Source organism: Bos mutus, chromosome 18, assembly GCF_027580195.1.
Source record: "Bos mutus isolate GX-2022 chromosome 18, NWIPB_WYAK_1.1, whole genome shotgun sequence".
NCBI classification, from domain to species: domain Eukaryota; kingdom Metazoa; phylum Chordata; class Mammalia; order Artiodactyla; family Bovidae; genus Bos; species Bos mutus.
In genome coordinates, this window is record NC_091634.1 from 8834354 (window position 1) to 8855240 (window position 20887).

At 56.0% G+C, this 20887-nt stretch overlaps 1 protein-coding gene across 1 annotated transcript in view; it reads right to left on the reverse strand.

Moving 5' to 3' along the window:
* Nucleotides 1-1637: 1637 nt before the first annotated feature.
* The window catches only part of ARHGAP35 (Rho GTPase activating protein 35), a 115111-nt gene continuing 95861 nt past the window's right edge, over nucleotides 1638-20887 (reverse strand). The window contains exons 4-7 of the mRNA XM_070387459.1: nucleotides 14976-15053; nucleotides 13334-13465; nucleotides 6667-6772; nucleotides 1638-6040 (exon numbers count right to left, since the gene is read on the reverse strand). Coding sequence (XP_070243560.1) covers nucleotides 5683-6040; nucleotides 6667-6772; nucleotides 13334-13465; nucleotides 14976-15053 — 674 coding nt within the window. The 3' untranslated portion in view covers nucleotides 1638-5682. The remainder of the gene's footprint in view (nucleotides 6041-6666; nucleotides 6773-13333; nucleotides 13466-14975; nucleotides 15054-20887) is intronic.

A 20887-nucleotide genomic window follows, 5' to 3' on the forward strand; every position in this document is an offset into this window, starting at 1 on the left:
GGGGCCAGAGGGCGGGGCCCCTGGCTGGCCTGTGCTCAGGTGCCTGCTGGCTCCTGCTGACTGGCAGCGTGGGGCCGGAGCGCCGGGGCAGGAGTTGTGATCCAGGACCGTGCCTGCCTCAGGCAGGGGAGGGGAGAGGCATCTCTCAGGGTGCCTAGTCCCCACTACTGCCATAGGTAAAGCAGAGCCAGGTGTTCTGGGATAACTTCTTGGTTTAAAGACTGAGGGCTGGGAGGCCATTAAGGTGTGAGAGTGTCCGTCAGAGGCCAGGGGAGCCAGAATTAGGATCTGGGCCAGAACAGACGTGGTAGCTGAAGTGGTGGCATCTGGGAGGTGACCGAGGGGGCCGTGGAGGACGGGGCGAGGAGGGGACAGCATGGGGCAGAGCGAGCCTGAGTGGCTGAGGCATCTCTGAGGCACTGTCCTGAGAGGTTAACTTCCCTGGGTCACCTGGGAGTAAACCCTGGATCCCATCCCAGAGCCACTGGCGTGGCCTCGGCTCAGACGACAGGGAAAGGCATCTGCTGCAGACGCTGGTGCCTGGCCTGCTGGGCGACCCCGTGGCCGCAGGACTCTGTGGGTGGTGCTTGGCCTGATGACCTAGAATAAACTGCGGGAGCAACCAGGGGCAAGAAGACCTGGGGAAAGCAGATCCCTGAGCTTGTGCTCAAGTTGTATCCAGCTCTTTATGATCCCACGGATTGGGGCCCACCAGGCTCTTCCGTCCATGGATTCTCCAGGCAAGAATACTAGAGTAGGCTGCCATTCCCTCCTCCACGGAATCTTCACGACTCAGGGAAGGCGAGCTCTTTACCGCTGTGCCATGAGGGAAGCCTGGACCACTGTGCTGGAAAGGCAAGGCAAGGAGGCCAGAGCTGGCGGGGGCTCCTGGCAGCGGTCCTGGGGGTGGAGGGGGAAGGTGCCTGAAGCTCACACGGGCCTTGGCTCTGCTAGAGATGCCTTCTCCCCGGGGCGCTGGGGGAACCCTCGTGCCCCGTGGTCCCGAGGCCCCCGCGCTCCTCCTGATGGGCTGAGGCTGCAGCCAGTGTCCCCACGGGGCCTGCCTGGTGGACGTGCGCCCAGGGGCCGGGGAAGGGGCCGCCTTCATCTCTCTCAGGTTTGGTTTTTTACAAGATTGATTTATTAACTATGATACAGATCACGTAAGGCCTTTTCAGTTTTGTACACCATTCCCATTGAGACAAGTACAATACTTTGTAGCAAATACATGATTTTAAAAAACAAAGCCAGACGGAGAACACCTCAGTCGGAGATGCTCAGCCTCTGTTGATGGCTGACCATGCACTAATCAGGTTGGAGCCTCAAAAAACCCACGATGTGTTTAAAAAAAAAAAGTCTGGAAATTAAGCAAACATTCCTAACGCCAACTAGAGGATGTCCTGGTTAAAGCCCCTAAAATACAGAGAAATAATTGTTATACTTTCTTTACATACAGTTCTCCACTTTTGCTGCGAAACAGAATTTTGGGCATACAGCCAGACTACTAACACATTTCAATACCATTAATGTTCCCCCTCCCCACCCTCAAGAAACTCAAAATATGTTAATCCAACACATATAAAGGTTGTTTAACGTGAAACACAAGTACCAGAAAAATGAGCTGGCGGCAGCACTGCTCCAAATTTTCAAACAAGTTTATTCCCATACAATTCAGACTTTTTTTTAATGTACACAGGGAACATGATTCTTCTTAATGCAAACAATAATTTACGCCCTGTCTCGACTACACTGAGGGGTAACATCACTGCTGTTGGAGCTGGCCGAGGCAGGCTCTTGGGCAGGAGGCGCGGACAGTCACCTCGGAGCCTCGAGGAGTCCGCAGCCAGCAGCCGGTGGAAAGACGGCTCCGGGAGGAGATGACAGGACGTGGTGTAGGCCCCTCCCCGCCCCAGGCCTTCTGCCATGGGACCACCAGCAGACGTGACCTAGGTTTCCAGCACACACGAGTCGTCCTTTCACCTAAGCATGAACGCGTGGCTTGAACCTGCCAAGCAACAGGAGGGCAAGACCTGCGTCCAGCGTCTGCGGGACCTGGAGGCCCTGGGGGTGAGTGCCGTGGCTGTCCCCAGCGGCCAGCCCAAGTCCCTGGAGCCTCCTCCTCCTCCTGGGAAGGCAACCACTGGCCGAGCAGAACAGAGCCGACACCTGAGACAGCCCCCAGGCAGTGTGGATCTCCCTGCAGGAGGGGACGGGGGAGGGCGTGGGTGGAGAGGAGCTCGCATCACAAGTGCTGCGGCGACCTGGCTTGACCTCCCAGCCTGGGGACAGGCAGCCCGCCAGGGCCGCCCCCTCCACAGGCAACTGAGGCGTAGGGACGAGCGGAGGCGTGCTCTCCAGCCCCTTCTGGCCAGCGTGCTGGTCCGAGGAGGTCACCCTCTGCCTACCCTGGCCAAGATACAGCCTACCAGAAGAACCTCACCTGCAGCATGCGTTCAGCCTGGAGGAAAACCTGGGAATCAGCATTTTAGCATTCATCCTCGAAAGGTCAAGTGTTGGGAAGAACTCACAGAATGCAGGAACAAATGCACTGTGATAACCACATGCAACACAGCCAAGAACTGACGGCAAACTCACAGGCCGCGGCCCAACCCTGGGCCACGTCCTTCCGTGAAGCCGCCCTCCAGAGCCAGCCGAACACTCAGTCAGGGCTGTTTCCTTCTGGCCTCGAGTCTGCACCTTTGGGGTCTAAAGAACACTGGATGGGGAAGAGCTTCCAGGCGCCCCACTATTTCCTGCGAGGCAGCGAACAAGTCCCGTAACTCCACCAACAGGCTTTCCCATTTTGGCCAAGGCTAATTAACATCCGCCCCTCCCTCAATTCCTAGCATTGTGGTGCCACTCACATGAGAATGACCTGTGAGAGAACTTTCTAGAGCTTAGCACACTAGATAAATGGGTGGGGTGGGCAGAGTTCCAGTTAAGGTCGGCCTGCCCCCGCACACACCCACTCTCCTTCATGGGTCCCCTTCCGAGTGCCCATTTGGTCCGAATACCAACCACTTCCTGCCCCCCCAACTAGCACTGCGCTGGTGGGAATGCCAACTCGCAACGATCGAGAAATGTCCTCCAGGCCCAAGCCAGCCTGAGAAGCAGAAAATGAGAAGTTAGCAAAGGAAACAGAGAGGAACCCCTGGAACTTCCTGTTCAATTGTGGCTCTCTGGGGAACGAGCCACCAGTCCCCACCTGCGCTTAAAGCCCTGGCAGGATTCCGGGTGCAGGCCCGAGGGGCCCCTGCAGCCGCCCGGGCTGGAGCAGGGGGCACTGTGGGACCGGAGGCGACCCCGTGGAGCTGCGGAAGCCTGGTCTCCACTACTCCCACAAGGGTTAAGGGTGCAAAGCACAGGTGTCCACCGTTACGGTGCCCTTTCTTCTTCCAGAAGTCACTACCACTTAGAGAACTGCAGTCTCGGGGGGGTGGTGGGAAGGCAGGGCAGCTGGGGCTTGTGGAGTTCCTGGTGCAGAGCCAAGGTTGCAGGCGGCGGGGTGGTGCAGGGTGCCCACACAGAGGTGGCCGCGTAGGCTGGGCAGTGGGAGGGAAGCAGCCTCTTCTGCTTTAGCTGACACACGGGACAGTGGTCCCAGGCCACTCTCAAGGCTTCCCTTCTACCCCCACCCAATACCTTGACGGGCTGCCTGGGAATAAGCGAGCATGACCTAGGAAAAGCCTGAGGTTAATCAATGGAGTAACATGGACACCTGCCTGGGACTCAGCACTGGGGCAGCTGCAGGGCTAGAGAAGCAGGAGTCTGCTGACCTCAAGTCAAAACTAAGCAACGTCCCCCTCCAGCCAAGCCCCGAGCGAGAAAGCATCAGACACAGATCTGCCAAAAGAGAAGGTCTGGCATCCGACATTTACGTAAGACGTTCATGTACCTTAGGTTTTCTGACTTGTGTCCTTAAGGAGGTGGTAAGACGCGCAGGGGACATGTAGTTTTTCCAAGCACCTTATTTTGCCGTACAAGAACTAGAGACAGTGCGACATCCAGCTTATCCAGAGGAAGAGTCGGTGAGCACAGGGCCTGGCCCGCCCTCCAACAGCCAGTGGGAAGCGTCTGGGGCCAGGGGTGGCCAAGACTGTTCTGAGGCATCTCTTACTTTGTCAGGCGCCCTCAAACATACCACAGGTGCTGCTTCTTAAAGTGCAAAGAGACCCCCGGAGGACTGTGCGGCGGGCGGGCCTCCACCCCACGCCCCCATGCCCAGGGTACCTTAGTCAGGCTTCTTCACTGCGGAGGCATGGCCCAGCCACGGGATGGGGGCAGCCGTATCTGTAGCAGCCTTAGCAGGGTCGCTGTTTGGGGGTGGGTTGGGGCAAAGGGGGGCACGATGAGGAAGCTTCTCCCAGGGGCCAGTGGAAAGGCCAGGAAGGGCGGGGGAGGCCATGGAGGATGGTGACAGGCAGGCACGCTGCCTTGTCCTGACTGACCGCCTCTGTACTGGCAGCTCCTCTGGGCGCTGATGGCTGGGGAGCAGGAAGGCCGGCCCTGCCCGCACTGGCAGCCGTCACACCCTCGGAGTCCCCTGACATGGCTCACTTCCCACGGACAGCCCTATTGGCCCAGGAGGAAAATGATTCTACTTCAACACCAAACACATGGAACCAACCCCCACGTGCCTGCAGGCACCTCCCGCCACCCCACCCCCGCCCCGTGCAGGCGGGGCAGTGTCCCCGCAGCACCGCAGTGCTCCAAGGCAGACAGGTGCCAGGCGGGCCCCCAGCTCTTTCTGCCAAGGGGCTCGAGCCGTACACCTGGGGCGGGGGAGGGGGGTCTGGTGACGGGACGTAAGTGGGACCCCAACGGGCTCTCAGGCTGCCACCCCTGGGCACCCCGGTCTTGCTGTCAGACAGGCTGCCCTCCACGTGTGTGCCTCTTGGCAGAGGTGGGGAGAGAGCTTCATCTTGAGGTCTGTAGTTTTCTTCCTTTTTAAAAACTATTGGGGGAGGGACGTCCTCCCATTTTTCTTCCAGTGTTCCTTTGTTTTAAAGGGAATGGATCCCCAAAGCCCGTGAAGTGGGGCAGGCTGCATGGGGGCGGACGCTGCCCACGCTCCCTGGTCCAGGCGAAGCTGCCCTCCCTGTCCTGACCTGCCGGGCCAACGCCCCCAGACGGGACTGTACCTTAGGGTGGCAGAGCCGGCCTACATGTTCCCAAGGAGGCTGCCGGGCAGGCCGCACCCCCCAAGGGTGGGGAGCGCTGGGTGCAGCAGAGGGACGTGTCCTCGTGAGGGGCTGCTGGCCCTGCCCTGGGGCAGCCGGACCTCAGGATCTTCTCCTCCCGGCCAGTGCCAGGCTCTGCCCAGCGGGCGGTGGCCTTGAGGCTGGTGTGCACAGATGGTGGGGAGGGTCCAGGGAGTAGTGAGGGTGTGGAGGGCCCCTGCCTGCCTCGTTCAGTCCACAAAAGGGTTCATGCCACAGGGTAGGGCTCCCGCCACGGCCTGCGGCCAACCCCAGGTCTGCAGTGCTGGGCTCAGGGCACTGGCCGGCCCAGCCCGCGCCTTCTGTTGGCGGCTGCTAGTGCTGCGGGCTGGAGAAGGCGAGAGGAGAGGGGACCCTCCCCGCCCCGCCCTGCCCCGCCCCGCAGGCCTGGTTCTGTTCAAGGCCCAGTGCCACCCCGTCAAGAGAGAAGACCTCGTCTCCTTCAGCCCGAGGCCTCGGGGGCTCACAGCGTGTGTTCAGCTTGAAGTTGGGAGGGGAGCAGCGGCTGCATTGGGGACTGGGGGGTGGGCGGAGGCGACTGGGGCGGCGATGGCTGACTTGTGATGGGCGTGGAGGTGAGGAAGGGCACGGTGGAGGCCAGGGCAGAGGGGGAGCTGGGCGTGGCACCAGGGGGCTCGCTGATTGGCCGGTTGTGGAAGAAGAAGGGGCACTGCTGGATGAAGAGCTCGATGATTGTCTGGTAGGTGCGTGTGGCCGTGAGGGCGTCCATGGTGCTGAAGTCCGGCCGCATCAGGGTGGGCCAGAAGCAGATGGACAGGTTCTCACTGGTCATGAGGTTCACCTTGTTGTTGTGGCTGACTCTGCGGGCGACACCAGACTGGGGGTCAGAGCTCCAGCGCGGGCCTGGCCGAGGCTCCCGCCACCTGTGCTCTCGGGCTCCGCCTCCCCGGCTGTTCTCCTGCCTCCACCCCCGCCCTGCAAGCTGAGAACCGAAGAGGCCCTAGGTCTGGGACTTGAGGCCCGAGCTCCCCTGGCCCCGTCCTCTGAGGCCCCCGAAGTGGGGGACACTGCTCTGGCTGTGCGGAAAGGCAGCGTGTCTGTCCCACAGCAGGGTTCACGTAACAACACCCTGTCAGGAGAGGAACAGGTCTGGCTGAAAACAACCCTACTCTGTGGGAGTAAAGGTGGGAACGGACCACAGCCACGTGCTTCCCTGGCTCCCGTTCATTCTTTCCCACAGGACACCTGTCTGGGCCCAGCACGTGGTCACACCGGTCAGGGAGCATGGATCCTGGGGAGCGAGCTTCGGGTGGGCTGGGGGCCGTACAGGCCTCTCTCAGACGGAAGCAGGACAGAGCCTGAGGAGGAGGAGCCAGCACCCAACAAGCTGAGGACAGAGCCCCGCTCAGCTTCTTCTCGCAGCCGACTGGCCCTGACTGGAGGGTTTCCAAGGAGGGGAAGACAAACAGCAAGCCCTGCAACGTACTTGTTCAGGTGAGAGATGACATATTTGAAGACTTCATGGTTCTCTTTTGGAAACTTCTTGAGTACCTCCTTAAGGGCGTGTAACTTCTGCTCCCGGTCATTGATTTCTGAGGAAAGAGAAAACCAAGACCAAGGCTGGTGGGCCTGGGGCTCAGACTAGCTGCTGGTCCTGGGCAGTGGGGGAAGGGCCGTGCTGCCTGCTCTGAAGGCAGCCCAACCCCATCCTCGCCCCACAAGCCGTGCCCCGGGCGGGCACACCTGGCAGTGGCATGGGGCCAGGGCCAGCCCACCTCCACGCCCCAGGCCCCTGCTCCTGAAGGGGGACACTGTACGCCCAGAGCTTCCTGGCCCCCACCATCCAGAGACTCTTCCATGAAGGGCACCATTCTTTGCTCATCTGGTTGCCCCTGGAGACGGGCATCCCGATGCAGAGCGCCTGCTGCCTCCTGAGCAGACGGGTGGGCGCCGCCGCCTACCCGCACCAACAGTCTCGGGAAGGGGGGAGTCACGAGACCAGGGCTCTGTCCTTTCCCTAGAGTCAGGGACCCTCCGCGCATCTGCCCTTTGGAAGAGCTGGTGGCAACGGTGGGGAATTCTTAGAGTTCATCAAAAGGACTACATGTCCCCTAGTGTCCTGAGACAGGGAAAAGCTAGCCCAAATGAAACGCTTCATTCAAGCCAGGTGCTTCAGCAAGTCCTCACGATCCTAGGAGGCTGGGGCTCTTATCACCTCGCTTCCAGGATAAGGAATCTGAGGCTCAGGGAGGTGGCAGCAATCAGCCTTTCGGTCTAGGAATCAGACCCTGCCCAAATGGCTGCAGAGTCTGGGTGGGGACCACCGTGCTTCCCGGGGTCCTGGCGCCCCCTTCCTGAGTGGACCTGGCCTGCCCTGGAGGCGAGAGTCAGCCTGGGCTAGCAAGACGAGAATGGTCCGGGGCCGACCGGGTCAAGATCTGAGTGCGGCCACTTGTCAGAGCTGAGGCTCATCTCTAGGACCCCAGGGCTCGTGAAGATCACAGGAGGACCCCGTGAAGAGATGGTGCAGGTGGGTGGGGGGACAAGGCGTTCATTAACAAATACAGTGGCACCTAACTGCTTTGGGGCACAGGCTCCTGTGGGTGGATGAACGCTCCGGATCCTCTTCCACAGATACACCGTGTACAGGGCTGCCTACATCCCTGGAGCTTCCCAGACTCTCCAAACCCATTTGCTCTTCAGGAAGCCTGTGAAGGACTCCGGTAGAAAGTGACATGCCCCAGAGGGTCACTGCCTAGGCAAGCAGGTATGAGGAGCCTCAAGCTAGACTAGGAAGGACAGATGGAACGTCAACGGTGGCGGGAGCAGCTGGAGGAAGGGTCATGCCGTCTGGGTCCTGTCTGTGACACCAGCCAGCTGTGAGACTCGGGGACATGACTCTGAGTGGCCGTCTCCTTGTCTCTAAGAGGCTCAGGACAGCGCCTCCTTCACTTGGCGACACCACACCCTGCAATGCAGCGCTCACAGCCAGACACACACTCAGAACCTGGGAGCAAGGCTGAGACTCGGGGAGCCAGTGGGAGAGGGGCTGTAAAGACGGCCAGGACAGCCACTGAGAGCAGGAAACAGGCAAATGTTTAGACTTGAGTGTGGCTTGATAAAAACAGTGTTTTGGTAATCTAAAACCCACAGGAACTAATTATGTGCTGCCATTATCAGCTTCATTTCTCTGAACCCAAGATTTATTTTAAAAGCTCAACGTCAAGGGCACACGTTTTTTGTCTGGCCTTGAGTTCCAAAATCCTTCACTATTAAGTTTCAATAAAAAGGAAAGAAGTAAACTGCTCAGGGTGGGAGCGGGGCTGGGAGGATGAACAACTGTCCCGAGAACATGAGAAGTGTGCGGATGGCGCGGAGGCTCACTTAATAAACCGACTGTGCCCTCTTCCATATGCGAGCTTGGCACAGGCCACTCCTAGGTGCCTGCACGACAAACACACAGCTGTGTTTGTTTTAATCAAGCACTTGAGCAGCAGCACCTTCATGTAAGAGCCCGGCCTCATCCGTCCTTCCGGCTGGAAGCAGGAAACGGGGCCGATAATGTCACTGCCTGCCCAGGATGTCCCCTCTCCTTCCTATCCACTGGGCAACAGGACGGCCGCCCCTTCTTTCTCTTCCTCGCAGGGGTGGGGGAAGTGGATATTACAGCGCCTGATCAGATGGAAATTCAAGGACCACCCTCAGGCATACCAGCCTCCCTTCGCCTCCTGGCGCAGTGCCTCAGCAAGGTGCCTATGCAGGACCCAGATGGCCGCGCACCCTGGGAGCGTGGAGGGAGACGGACCGTCTTGCTCTCCCCGCTGGCCGCTCGGGGCAGGTGCTCTGAGAGCTGGGGAGCACTGAGACCCTGGCAGGAGGTGGGGAGGACAGCAAGGGGAGCCATGGGGGGGCCTCCCAGCGCAGGGCCGGGCCCTGTGTCTGCCCCGCGGAACACGGCCCCCGAGGACGGCCTTCTGGCCTGTCCTGACTTGCTTCCCGCGTGCAAGCGAAGCCCAGCAGTGCTGGGGGCCCGCCGGGGGCGCCACCTGGCGGTCTTTCCACAGCGCCAGCGGCGTGTCGCCCGAGGCTGCAATGTCGGCGGGGCAACGTTCTACGGGTGCTCTCTGGGCAGCTCCCACCCGAGGGCAGGTGGCGCCGGTGTGCCCGACACACTGCCTGAGAAAGCCCGCTCAAGAGGTGACAGCCAGGCCACGGGGCTGGTGGGGGGGAGGGGGCACCCAGTTCCATCTCCAAGTTCAGCACCCCTGCTCTGATCAGCTGCCTGCCCCCAGGCTGGGAGCCCTCGCCAACCTCAGCAATCCTCTTCGAGAGGGGTGAGGGGCTCTGCAGGGCTCAGGCCTCCTCAGCTAACACATCATAGTTCTGAAATTAGGTGTCTGTCAACTGAGACGGCATCAGGAGAGGCGTTCTGAGGTCAGTTGAATCAAGACAAAGTCTGGACAGAGACCAGGCAATGCGGAACTCAGGCCCCAATAACTCAGGAGGAAGAGGAGGGCAGAGCCAGGGGCCACCCCCTTCACGGTGTACAGATAAACCCAGGCTCCAAGAAATAAGAACAGTAGGTCCAAGGTCGCACGAACTGGTGGCAGGGGCCCAATCCCAGACACCGTTGGCGCCCTGGCTGTGTCACCCCACCGCCACCTCTGGCTGTCAGCCAGGCTCCTGGCTGGAATCTCAGCTCAGTCCTCGAGGAAAACCCCCGATGGATTCTGACCACCTGGCACATCCACACCATCAAGAAGGCAAACCACTGGCTTGGGTCCCCCTCTGTGACACAAGCTGGCACCCCCGGCACCAAACCACTTGGGCCGAACTCTCTGCTGGGCCCAGAATGGAAGCGTCAGGGTGCCCTTCTCCTGGAGGTTGACCCTGCCTGTCCAATAACCTGTCCAGTGGTCTCTGACCCATCAGATGAGGGCAGGGCACCCGTGTCTGCCTGCTGCCGCCTGTCCCTGCCTCACACAGGGCCCGGCACACACTGGGGTGAGAGCGCCCAGGCTCTTAAGCCGCTATCTGCACAGACAAGCGGAAGCAGGACCCCGGCGTCAGCACGACCACGAGGCAGCGCGTGAACACCGGCCTGATGAGCAGCCAGGCTGGCCCGCCCAGCGACTGCGCAAGGCCGGCGTTTATGCATCTCCAGCCCTCAGCTGTCCGTCTGCAGCTGGAAAGAGTGAGACGGCACGCCGGCACCCGGAACCCTCTGGGGTCGTATATTTTGACCATCTCTTTTTCTTTTCCCTTGGTGGACTCTTATTTCCCTGAGCAGGGATCATACCCGGGCCCTTGGCAGAGAAGGCGTGGAGTCCTAACCACTGGACCGCTAGAGAGCCCTCGTCCCTTGGACGATTGATGAAGAATACTGGTCTCCGTAGACTATAATGTGCACACAGAACTCACAAGTTATGTGGGATAATGAGGCCCGGAGGGCAAGGATCCTTAAGCTCAGAGCCTCTTGGCCTGAGACAGAGTCAGGATGAGGGTCTCTGCCAGCACAAGAAGACAGAGGACAGGGGTGTGGGGGTGGTCGTGAGACAAAAAGGAGAGACTGTGGGGCAGGAATAAGTGATACTGGTTCTTGAAGGCTGGGCTGAACTGTGAGGACGAGATAGAACGGAGAATTCAAGGCCCCTCTCGCTGCCTCCTAAAATCTTGGTCCTCTCTGAAGCCAAGCTCAGCGGCCATCTCTTCCACTATGACCCAATTCCTTCCTCCCTCCTCTCTGCGCTTTCTGCCCTTCCAACTTGGCTTGCTTCTCGCCGTCTGGCAGAGAACTTAAATGAGCACTGGGGAGGCAGGAAAAATGTCTTGGCACAGAAGGTCACACCCGGCTTGCCACTCCCTGGCAGTGCGGGCTGTGGCTGCTAGTCACTTCTCAATCTCCCACATGGCATCTTGTATGTGGCAGGAAGATAACTGGTGAATAATTACAAAAGTCTCGTATTTGTAGCCACAATTCCAGCGCTACTCACACTGCTGGGAAATCCTGGAGTGTACACAACAATGTGATAGTGACCTTGGTATTTGCTATGACAGGATCTGAAACCATCTCCAAGCCCTGAACGCACACGGACACGACAGCGCTGAGGCAGGAAGTGGAAAGAGCTGGTCAAGTTGATGTTGCCATGGATACCCAGCCAGGCTGAGCCGAGCTACTCTAGGGGCTGAGAATCTTTGTTCCCGCATGTCCCTCACCATGAACTCTAGCACTGCCCGGTTGGTGTTAAGCTCTGATACACACAGCCCCACTGCTCACTCAACTCTGGCTGTGAGGTGCCATGTCAGTGAGAGACGCTCCTCTCCACCAGGTTCAAGATAACCGAGCTCCAGCTGACTAGCGTGGGGCACAGGAAACACACAATGGGAAGAGGAAGCGGAAAATCTCCACCCTCTTCCAGGCTGCAGGAGCAGCAAGCAGCGCCCTTCCTCAGAGTGGATGCCGGCGGAAGCTGCTGGAGGAAGGCAGCTGATTCCCCATCAGTGACACCTTCCTCTCCTGCCCCCTGCGACCCTCCAAAAACAAAAAGATGCCATGTCAGCAATTCCCGCACAAACAATGGAATTCTTTCTGCAGGGTGCTAGGATGCCACGAGCCTCTAGATGGCGCCAAGTCAAGACAAACGCTGCTGGCAACCTCCAGGCGCCCCGCAAGCTGGGTGCCAGCCTACACCTTCTCTTCCTACCTGCGGTCCAGGGAGGCTTGGCTGAGGGGCAAAGAAAGCTGGCTCTGGACAGAGGCCTCCCATGCGCCTCACATCTGAGCCAGCCCGGAGCCTGCTAGAGAAGTGAGTGCTGGGAGGACCTCCATCTCTGGAAGGCAAAACCAGGGCAGAAGCTGGCACCCGTCCCCACGCCCTAACTCATCTGGGAGACCCAGCCCCTGTCCTGAGCGGGCAGATGGGCGAGCAGGCCAGGGGACACCATGACTGTTCTGCCAGGGCTTCTGCCTGTGGGCCTGGGTAAGATGGTGGCTGTGAAGCATCTCAAGCAGCTAAGAATGGTGTGCATAAACTACGAAGAGACTGCGGAAACAAACATCACGGGGAAGGCAGATCACAGCACAGCGACTCTGGGGCCCTCAGCCCTGCAGCAGCCAGAGTCTGACGGGGACCCTCCCACCATTCAGGGCTGGGCTTCTACCAGCACCTGTGTTTCCCAAGCCGCCAAGAGTCTACGACCCTGACTTGAAGTCCTGCACGTCTGTGGCCTCCCCTCAGTTTTTGTCCACCCCATCAGCTTTGTGAGTAGACCGTGTGTGCTTAGAGCTCCGTCTTTGGAGTTGGGCAGCAGCAGGGTAAGACTAAGGCCCTCGGGTCTGAGGGACACAGCTCCCTCCCGCGGCTGCATAGCAGCAGCTGCCTCTGGCTAAAAAAGTCTAGAATTGTCAGTCCGTGAAAAACTGAGAGGTCAGGCCCCCTGCAGCACCACATGAAGTCCAGGGAAGGACGGCCAAGGGCAGGGTTCCCACAGTGGGAGAGGCCCCCAGAGAGGGGCAGGCCAGGGCAGAGAGAGTCCCTGGAGCGGGCAGGACCACTGAAAGCAGAGGCGCTCCTCTGCAGCCCCGAGCGTCCACTGCAGCTGTCCCCGTCCCTCCAGAGGCTCTCTGGCCCAGACCACGTGTGCACTTCTTTTCAGGAGAGCTGGGAGGAGACAGAGTCAGGAGGGAGAGGCCAGTGCAGCCTTCCACCGAACAGGTCCGTGACTCAGCCGTGCCTCCAGGCCTCTCCGAGTCTCACTTCATACATGCAGGCAGGGATGGCAACCTAGGACCCTCAGGGCCAGGCAGGTCCAGTGTGAACAGGCAAAGGAGCGAGGCTCTGCCCCAAGTCCGGCATAAAAACCAGGCTCTCAACCATGGCGCTTTGGGGCAGTCTGCAATTGTCCTGACAGAACGAAGCACCTCTGGTCGACAAGGCCGGGGTCTAATTTGTGAGCCCCTCGGGTGTCATCTTGCTAGTTCTCTTTCCTATATCCTTCAGTCTCAGTTCCAAGAGCCAGAGCGTCAGCTCCCTGAGGGCAGGACCCGTTCTCGAGTTGCTGCACCGCCACCCCACGCCCCCGCCATTTGCCCAACAGAGTCAGCCTGGGGCACCGCCAGGGGCCCACGAGCCAGGCAGGCTGCTGGTACTCACTGTGGGCCTCCACCAGGTCAATCTGCATGTTGTACGGGACCAGGGGGTCTGGCAGTTCTGAGAAAAAGCTCTTCATGGCCCCCGCCACGGTGTTCACCGTGAAGTCCTTCTCTGCCAAATCCAGGTTGTGATCTGAAAGGAAGTTGGGAGAGTGAGGCCAGGCCAATCGAGGCTGTGCCAAAGCAAGGAACACTTGGCAGTGGGAACAAGCAAGAGAAACCTGGAGAAGCAGGGGTGCTGCCGGGGGCTGGCCTGGAGCCTGGGCAGGGACTCAGGGGCATCACAGACTGGACAGAAGGTAGCACCCCTGGTACTGCTAAAAAAAAAAAAAAAAGTTCTGAGACTCACAGACACGCTGACACCCAACCTGCCCAGATCAGCCTCTGAGCAGAGGAGCTGCGCCTCCATTTTGCGGCCGAAGCCCCTTCGTCTGCCCTGGACATGCTGCTGCCTTTCCCCACATCCCCACTTGGGGAGACGGGAGGAGGCGTCCCCCTAAGGCCATGTCACTTTTCCTGGAAGGTTACAGAAATGGTACCAGCAACCCTGACTGCTGTCTCCACTCTGCTCCTTGTGGTGGTCAGGCAACCAGACTCACTTTCCTCCTGCTGGTCCTGTCCAGCTTATGATACCACCAACTCCTGTCTCTAATTTTTCTTTCCATACTTGACTGCATTTCTGATTTGTAGCAAATCATCTACCAATAGATCTTGACTGTTTCCGCTTGGGAGTATACCCTGGGCTGCAGATCCTGGCATATACACAAGTGTCTAACCTAGTGTGGGTCTGCCCTCATCCTGACCTTGTGCTTCCAATCCTTCAAGACTCACACGTTTCCCTTCCCGCTGGCAGCTAGTGGAGACTGTGGAGCTGGGTGCTGGGTGCTGGGGGTGGGGGCGGTGTCTGCTCCCACCACGCACTGGGCAGTGGCTTGGGCCTGCAGGCTTGCACAGGCCGCCGGGCTGGATCTCTCGAGGCCCAGTCACATGCTAAGTCGGACCCCACTTTGATCTTCTGCTTACCTTCCTTTTTGGCCAGTGGCATCTGTCAAGTTTTACTCTTTGGCTCCTTTGCGTCTGACACTGGTGGGTGTGACCTCTCATCCCAGTGTGTGCAGCCCTAACTGAACTGGGTTAGGGTGGAACGGATGTGGCCATGTGGCCCTCAGCCTCTCAGATCTGACCTAGCTTAGCAGGCAGAGCGTTCAGCTTGGGGAGCCCCGGGCCCAAGGCTCAGTGCATCACAAGATGCCCCCCCTTGCTTTATTTCTCTCCTGCAGGACTCTGTGAGAAGCGCAGTTACGGTTGAGAGGCCCTGCCAACACAGGACTGTCATCTCAACCCAACCTTGAGTCACGCGCCCGCCATGACCTCTGCATGGCCCAGCCCTAGGGAAGCAAGGCCTGGGTCTCAGTGAATGAGGCCCATGCCGGGGGCTGCGACAGTGCCTGTAGATGGTGGAGAGGGGAGCAGCCTGGCTGAAGCAGGTTTGTGGGGTGGATGCTTCTGTTTGCTGACAGGGGCCAAACACTCTCTCCTCCTCAGCCACCTAGCCAGCACCCTTGGCTTTGGGGCTGTGTGGCAGGAGCACCCCAGGGGGCTCCAATGGCAGTGTCGTCTGCCTTGAATGGCTGTGGCCTTACCTTGATCAAACTGTCTCTGCAGACTCTCCATCTCTGACTTGTTCCCGCTGACCCGGTAGATACCTTCAGTGCTCAGCCCTGGGGAGAAACAGGCAGGAGCCTTAGGAGCAGCAAGTGGAGAGCAGAGCAGGAGGGGGATGGGCTTGAGGGGAGAAGCAGGGGTCCATGAGGCCCCCCTGGCGCGAGGGCACTTGTCTTGCCTCGGTGCCTCAGCCCACTCCTGCCCTTTTTCTTTCTCACTTTGAAGTTTACAAATACTTGTTTTTTGTAAAAACTAAAATAATACAGAAACACATCAGACAAAGGTAACATCTGCCCACATTTTGATATATACCTTGGAATTTTAATTTTAATAAAACAGAGATAATACTACGTTTTAACCCACCCTTTTCACTTACAAACTATATTGTGAACCTAACCATTAAATATTCTTTTATAACATAATTTTCTTACTTTGTGAATTTTCTATTCATGTTTTTGTTCACTTTCAAACGGAGTGGTTCTCCTCATTTTGTACTTAATATTAATAAAATTAACTATGTTAATGTTATATAGCTTTATATTGTTTCCCTTTCATTATCTGTCTTCTAATTTTGTGTATTGAATTTTCTTTGACGTACATAATTCAAAAATGTTAGGTTTTCAAGACCAATCTGCTTCTTTATGATGTCTTCATTTGTTTTTATGGTTAGAGTGGGTTTTCCTGTTCCTTCTGGAACTTACTTGGTGCACAGTGTTAGGTAAGAGAAAAAAAAAAGGATCAGTAAACTTCAACTAAATAACAATGTAAGAGGAGATACAGCTCCAAGGGAGATCGGCCCTCTCCACCCTCCGCACAGGAAGCGCTGTGCAGCTTGCAGCGGACTCCAGGCTGTCGGTCAACCGGGCTCTCTCTCTCCAGGGAGGAAAGTCCACTCTGCACCCCTGAGACCGTGGTCTAAAGGGCAATGGTCAAACCAGCCTGGGGTCCTTTCTGGAGCTCATGGCTTTGAGCAACCCTGACGAGCTGGCGGGGCGCTGTGGAAGCATCCTAGAGCCAGGGCGGCACGCCAGCGGGCAGTGCAGAGCGGACCAGGCCTCGAAGTCAGTTATCGCTGTGACTGACGCCACTGGAGAGGCACCCGCTGGGCGAGATGAAAGCAGTCAGTCAGTTTCTGGGGCCCTAGATTGGTGGCAGGTGAACTCTGAAGATCATTGAAACAAAAGTCATCATTCCTTGGCCTAAAAGCTGTTAACTGCACATGGGCCCTTTCACCCCAGAGACAAGGGCATTAACGGACCAGCCTCAAGGACACCCTACGGTGCAACGACTTGCTACCAAGAAGCCCCATCACTGCACGCCTCCCTCTGGGAGTTAACATTTCTGGTGTGGTCGCCATGCTGTGCACTGGGCTACACGCTCCCCGAATCTACCACTCATTTAATGATGATGCCATCGAATCCTCAACCCTTTATTGTGGGAGCTACTGGATGAAGAGAGAACACAGATGAGGGAAGTGGGGTTCGGAAAGGGGAAGTCCTTGCCCTAAACTGCACAGCTGGTAAGAGGTGGCAGTATGGTCTCAGTCCAGGGCCCCCACACTATTCAGAAGGGGCTTCCCGTTTAACCCCCATCAGGCTGGCGTCCAGACCACAGCCCCCTCTGCCCCCACCCCCGGAGAAACACCACATCTCCATGAAGCCCACAGGCCCTCAGTATTCTGGGCAGCTTTTGAGATGGTCCATGCCCTTCAGAGGTCAGAGGTCAGAGGTCAGCATGGCCCCTGCCCAGCATCCACAGTTAGTAATTCTACAGTAATTCTCTTTCCTCGGGGACTTTTCTACACTATTCTCAGATACTTAAACTTTCTACCTATTGCACATCTCAGGTAACCCACGTCACATGCTTCAACATGAAATCATCCACATTTTGACAAGCCCTGGGTATGTGTCAACAGATTCAAATCTTCACCTTCTAGGTTGACAAGAAATCACTATACTTTTCCCTTTATCTGAATATCAGCCCTCTTGAATACAAAGAAAACAACGGTACAAAAGCGGGAGCCTCAAAAGTCCTGACGGACATGTCCACAGCGCCTGCGCCCCAGCGTGGAGAGGGGCTCTCTGAACGGCAGAGATAAGATCCTGATAGCCTCAGTCCACTTGCAATCTCTGGCAACCTGCGCACAGGAATCCTCAGCGCTGTCTCCTAACGGCCAGCTGCCTGGTATCACAGGGCTGGAAACACTGCAAATTAGCCACTGGAGACCATCTGAGGTGCAGGCCCGCTGCAAGGCCACTGGATGGGTGATCAGAAAGACGGGAGCACCCGAAGCACGAGGCCAGCTCCTCAGCACCAGCTAGTCAACACCTTAGCATCTCCTGTCATCTGGACACGTGCTTCTGTTACGAAACCCCCTTTAAAACAGCAATTCTGCCACTGACCTATACAACAACATGGCATAATTGAGGAAAGGTATCATTTGCTTGGCCAGAACAATTGTTCGCAGCTATTCATTAGACATCAATAAAATAAAAACAGAAACCTTAGAGCAGACGGCCAACTGCCAGTGAAACAGGGCAAGCGACACGGGTGAGAGCCTGGAGGCTGGGTAGAGTGAGGCAGCTCGCGGGGGACCCAAGGCCAGAGCAGGAGAAGGCCTAGGGCCTGGAGCAGACCCCTACAGAGATGCTGGATCCTGAGCAGGTGCACCCAGGACCCAGAGACCCACCCAGAGACGCTCCGGGGCTGGCTCCGGCTCACACCTGCCGGCAGAGAGTAGTGCCTCCTCGCCACAGGTCTGGTCCGCGGCCAGAGGTCCAACTCAGAAAGCTTCAGCTGTAAGCTCTGAGGCATCTCTACATACCAGGCATCTCCAAATACCCAGTGTCTCGGGAACATGCCCTGCTTCCTTCTTCTTTTTTAACTGAGCTCCACTGGTTTCTTAGGGAATCTTTTAATCTTGTGTGAATAAAACAAGAGAAAGTTCAGAACCACAGAGGTTGCTGTCTTCAAAAATCTAACAATTTCTATGAAGAACAGTCTTGTTCTAATGACTCTAGAGAAGAGAGCTACGACTAGAATGGGAATGACAGGAAGGCAAACCGTCTCTCAACACATAATCTTAGCTACAGCTGCCATTCATTATGAAGGGCCAGAGCTTTTGAACTCCCTCATTGGACAGCCATCTGTTTGGGATGCTGCTTTTTTTTTAGAAAGATTAATACCTGGTCTAAGAAGACAGTCAATAATGACCAACCATTTACTCAGTGCTTACTATATGTGAGGCACATAATGCCGAGTCCTTACCGTGCACTTCTACATGGGTTCTCACAACATCCCCTTCAGAGAGACTATTACTAATCTCATTTTACAGATGGCAATACAGAGGCTAAGAGGTAAAGTCATACTCGCAAAGTTAGAGAGCTAGTGAATTGCAATCTGAAGCCCACCTGCTTCTGGAGCCTGAGTTCTTTTACTGCGGTGTTTTAAATCACGCACTTTCAAACTTGAGCATGCAGCAGAATCAGGGCTCGTTATAATCTAGATTACAAGGCTGCTGCACCTCTGGGGTTTCAGATTCTGTTGGTTGGGGGCAGGACCCAAGAATCTGCACTGCTGACATGTTCCCAGGTGATGCTGCTGCTGCTGGTCAGGGAATCGTGCTCTAAGGACCCCTGTCGCTCTAGAAGATGGGACAGGTCTCCAAGTACCCCTGACTCTTAAAAAAAATCTATGATTCAAGAATATTTGGGGGGGGGGATACACAAGGAAAAATAAATACCAGAGACTTTAGGAATGAAGCATTTCCAAAAAGTATTAAAATTAGCGCCTTTTATTCGTAAGCAAGGTTTTTACACATTATTTAAACCATGGCCACGTGTGATTTTTCAAAAGAGTATTAAAAAAGTAAAGGAAAAAAAAGCAGAGGCCTTATTTTTTTCTTTCAATATTTACTGAGCACCCAATCTGGCAGATGAGCTCCTTTACAGAGCTGCAAGCCGTGGTCCTCCTCAAAAGTATTTCACTGACAAAAGGCTAGTTCAGTTCAGTCGCTCAGTCGTGTCCAACTCTTTGTGACCCCGTGGACTGCTGCACACCAGGCTTCCCTGTCCATCACCAACTCCTGGATCCTACACAAACTCATGTCAGAGTCGGTGATGCTACACAACCTTCCAGAGGACCCACCCATGAGGCGTTCCCCACGGGCTAAAAACTGGCCTCTTTCACTCCTGACCTCCCCGTCCCAGCGGCTGAGGTGCCTGTGGCACGCTAGAGGCACCAGGAAAGCGGACAAGGGACTTGCAAGAGCTTGGAGACGGCGGGGAGACTCCACCTTCTGCTCTGGTATGTGTCCCATTTTCTGAAATGGGCAAACAACTCTTCATTCCTGGATCCCAAGTACTTCTGCTCAGCACCGGCGCTCTGGGCCTCAAGTCTTACCATACTCCCCCGGGCCAGGCTTTCAGCCCTGCTCACACACCCCAGGACTCAGTTCCTCCTGAGTTTCCTTTCTAGCAACAAATCAATACTTCCTCCAAGACAAACTCTTGAGTTGTTTATTTTTCACTTTCTATATTTAGATATAAAACTCAGCACTTTAGTCCTTAAAAAAAAAAAAAAAAATTAATCGGTGTTGCCAATGCTCTAAAATATCCCACAGCAGACAGGCTTTAACTACTAGAGGACAAGTCGACTTTTAAGGAAATGCGGCTAATAGACCATTCTCCTTTTCTTCCACGTGTCCAAGAGGTGAGCCTCGGGCAGGCTACATTTCAAGACCAGAGGGCTGCTGAGAACTCAGGGAGAGAAAGGAACCCCCCTCGAGCATCAAGTCCAAACTGCCTTGAAGAGGGCCGACCTCTCTAACAAGAGTAAGAAGCCCCCACTCTGGGTCAAAAGCCAACAGCACCCCTACACAGCCTGTCTCCTTTTGAGGCCCCACTGCAGCACCCCCACCACGGTGGAGGATGAAAGGGCTGCGGGGAGGCTGAGCATCTCGGTTGGGAGCCACTTACTAGCGGTGAGCCCCTGGGTGACTATGCTTCCATCGCCTTCTCTGCACCGTACAGCTGAGTGTAATGAAGTCTTGGCACAGGGCTAAGGGAGGAGCTATGGTCCTAACGATCTAAGTGGAAAAGCAAGCTGGCAAGTGGAGGACACCTGAGTTGCGCCATCGGGGAGATCCCGGATGCCGACTCTTAACTTCTGCTCCTCTATGACAGATTAACCTCACCTTCGGAGACTACTGCAAGGAATAAATAAGATAACTTATTTAAAGCCCACTGTATAATGCTTGCTTTTTTTTTCCTTTACGTTTTAACAAGCTGCAACAGCAGCACCCGTCTGTAGGCATGGCCTGCTCTAAGGACGCAGCTGGCAGACAAAAAATAAAAACACGCGTTGGCTTCTTTTTTACTTCAAATATTTTTCCTTTAAATACTTAAATAGAATTTTTTTAATAGCATAAAGTTACACGTAGTTTCACTATATGTTACAATTTTTTTTAATAGAGAAATTAAGATTTTTAGCTGAAGTTTCAATGTCTAGTATTTTTTATTAATCATCTATTTTATACACAGTAGTTGTATGCATGTCAGTCCCGATCTCCCAGTTCATCTCAGTCTCTCCTCCCCCTTGGTATCCATACATTTGTTCTTTACATCTGTGTCTCTGTTTCTACTGTGCAAATAGGTTCATCCGTACCATTTTTCTAGATTCAATATATGCATTAATATGCGACATTTGTTTTTGTCTTCCTGGTTTACTTCATTCTGCGTAACAGTCTCTATGCATGTGATCTCCGTTTTGATCCTGGCTCTCTCATAGCTGCTGGGCGACTGGGAAAAACCATTCGACCTCTCTAAGCCTCGGGTTCCTCATCAAAAATGGGGCTGTTTACGAATGACTATGCTTCATGGCAAACAGATGG